Genomic DNA, 2,506 nt, shown 5'->3' with positions numbered 1-2,506 from the left:
CAGCATCCCCTCTGGCTCCGTCTGCTGCTGCAACTCGATTTCGAAAAGCAACGCTTGGACCTCAGAACTGTCCGTCTCCGAGCCCCGGTCGCTGTCGGCTTGCCACTCGGCCGGCGTGCTCTCCGGGGAGGAGAAGCGGCGGATGGTGATGGCCGGGGGAGAGAGTTCCTTCTCAGCTTTCAGGGCTTTGGAGCTGCTCTCCACCGCGCTGCCCGAGAAGTGGCGGAGGCGGCCAGCATCCTCCGTGTGACCACTGGATCCTCCCGGCACTGGACCTGGAGCATCATCTCTGGTGGTGGGACTCTTCCCATGGGCTCCATCAGGAACCAGGAGCTTCTGGCCGGAGCTGAAGCTCTTGTTCTCCCCGGAGGGAGTTGGTTTCTTGGTGCTGTAGGAGCTGGAGGGGCTGAGGGCCAGGCGGTGGCAGGCGAAGGGCGATGTCCACTTGAGCTTCTCCATGGGAATGTTGATGGCGTCGCAGAAGGCTGAGTTCATGAGGAAGGCACCGCAAGCCAGCTGCAGAGACGCCTGCAAGGAGCGGTGGGCATAGAGAGAAGCTCTGAGATACCAACCGCTTCTGGGAATTCAGGAAAAAGGCATGCATGGATGGAGCAGCTCCCCATCCCCGAGCAGAACGTTGGGTGTGGCCATCAGAGACAGCACAAGGTGGGATCAGGGGGGGGATCCTCCTGCCGGTACCACGCAACCCCGGCAAGACGCGGGAAGGAGCTGCTCACCAGGGGAAGGTAGTCTGCGTTCTCGTTGTCGCCCTCGGAGCTGGCTTCGCTTGCTCTGCTCGGAGATTTACTCATGAACCCTTTGGCAGCTCGAGTCAACAGCCTGGTTTTATGGAGGGTCAGCCTGCAGGAGGACAAAAAGGTGGCTGTAACCTCCGTGTCCCCTCCTGACACCCACCCTACCCTCCAAAAACCATCCCTGGCCCCCAGCCGCTGGCATCACGCCTGGTCCTGGCTCCAGGCGCTGACCCTGGGGGGTTCCTCCTCTCCCCTCACTTGTGTTTGCATCGGACCCACGTAGGTGCAAGACATTGGCCAAGGGCAGAGGATGGTGGAGCTGGCCCGTACCTTGCAGCGAAGAGGCTCTCGATGGATTTTTGGGCTTGTGCAGAGGAAGCAGACAGGCTCTGTAGCGGCCCTAGGGAGGAACACAAAGCTGGGCTCAGAACGAGGTGCTAGAGGAGAGCGCAAGGGAGCAGGGTCCACATGCCGGGATGGGGGGTGGCTTGTTCTGCTGCCGAGTCTTTGGGAAAATCCTTCCTCTCCCCTTGCCTCATTAGTCCAACGTGGATAATGACATTCTTGCACCTTTCAAAAATGAACCTGCGGTAAATTTATACCCAAAGCCCCACCAAGCTCTGCCCTTTGCACCCCAGGAGTCAGGTCTTGTGCTCATAGTTTTAGGTCATAAGGTTTTATAAAAACCCCAAAAACTCAGCAGAATTATTTGGTGAAGAGCCCAAATCGCGGACCCGATGCCCCTGCACCCTGGCAAGTCCCGTCAGCTCTCTGCCCTACCTTCGAGGACACCGCTGTGCTCCCAGGCAGAGGACGGGGTGCCGCAGGGCGACAGGCTGCTCTCCTCCACATCTGCAACGGAGGGACCGCGTCAGCATCATCACCCAGCCGCCATCGCCACCGGCACGGCCACTCGCCCTCTCCGCGCCATTATCGGGTTAATGAGCCTGATCAGGGGCGATTTTAATTCATCTGCAGAGCTGACAGCGCCAGACAAGGTCCGATCCGACTCATCTTCATTAGCGGAGGATTTGGTGACAAGAAAGTGTCTCGCATCTCCTTGCCTCTAATTACACCCAGTTTCATCCCTCGTGTTATCTGCGTGACGGCTGCCAATTAACTTCCCAGCCTCGTCAGCAGCCACTGACTGCGATTTGGGATTTTCGGGGGAAATTGCAGCTTCTTCCCCGTTGAAGGAGATGGACTCCAGCCAGACATGTGTCTGGTGAGCACCATATTCCAAGAGGAAGGCAGAAGAAAAAAAAGACCGGCAAAGATGTCCCTTCATAGGCTAAACTAGAATAACAGAATCATAGGATCATAGAATCATGGGATGGTTTGGGTTGGAAAGGACCTTAAAGATCATCAAGTTCCAACCCCCTAATATACCTCTGCTCCCCCCCCCCTGCCATGGGCAGGGACACCTCCCACTAGCCCAGGTTGCTCAAAACTACCGAGTTCTGTAACACCAGGAAGAAAACAGAACCTCAGGGAATCTTACTCATGCCATAAAATCCATCGTCTCCATTCTGGCTGCAAGCTGACTGGGGACGTCCAGGGGAAAAGCCACGGTGCCTTCTGTTTCCCGACCTCAGGCTCCTCTGGCTGCCTTGCTTGGATGCTGCTCCTTGGCATGAGAGAAGGGAATTGCTGGTGTTAGAGAGTGATCAGCACACACAACCCACAGACTGATGAGCTTGGTCATCTCAGGGCATCCTGACCCAAGAGCAGACCTTTTGCCTGGCCATGGA

General features: G+C 57.0%; 1 protein-coding gene across 1 annotated transcript in view; it reads right to left on the bottom strand.

The window, feature by feature from the left end:
- Positions 1–60: 60 nt before the first annotated feature.
- LOC104461841 (von Willebrand factor A domain-containing protein 5B1-like) overlaps positions 61–2,506 on the bottom strand; it is a gene marked incomplete at both ends in the record, with an annotated part of 9,987 nt that continues 7,541 nt past the window's right edge. Inside the window, 4 exon segments of the mRNA XM_010073574.1 lie at positions 61–528; positions 738–861; positions 1,086–1,155; positions 1,536–1,607. Of these exon segments, the coding sequence (XP_010071876.1) occupies positions 61–528; positions 738–861; positions 1,086–1,155; positions 1,536–1,607 (734 nt within the window).

The sequence above is a fragment of the Pterocles gutturalis genome, unplaced genomic scaffold (genome assembly GCF_000699245.1).
Source record: "Pterocles gutturalis isolate BGI_N339 unplaced genomic scaffold, ASM69924v1 scaffold24446, whole genome shotgun sequence".
NCBI lineage: Eukaryota > Metazoa > Chordata > Aves > Pterocliformes > Pteroclidae > Pterocles > Pterocles gutturalis.
This window is presented reverse-complemented; position numbering and strand designations above follow the sequence as displayed.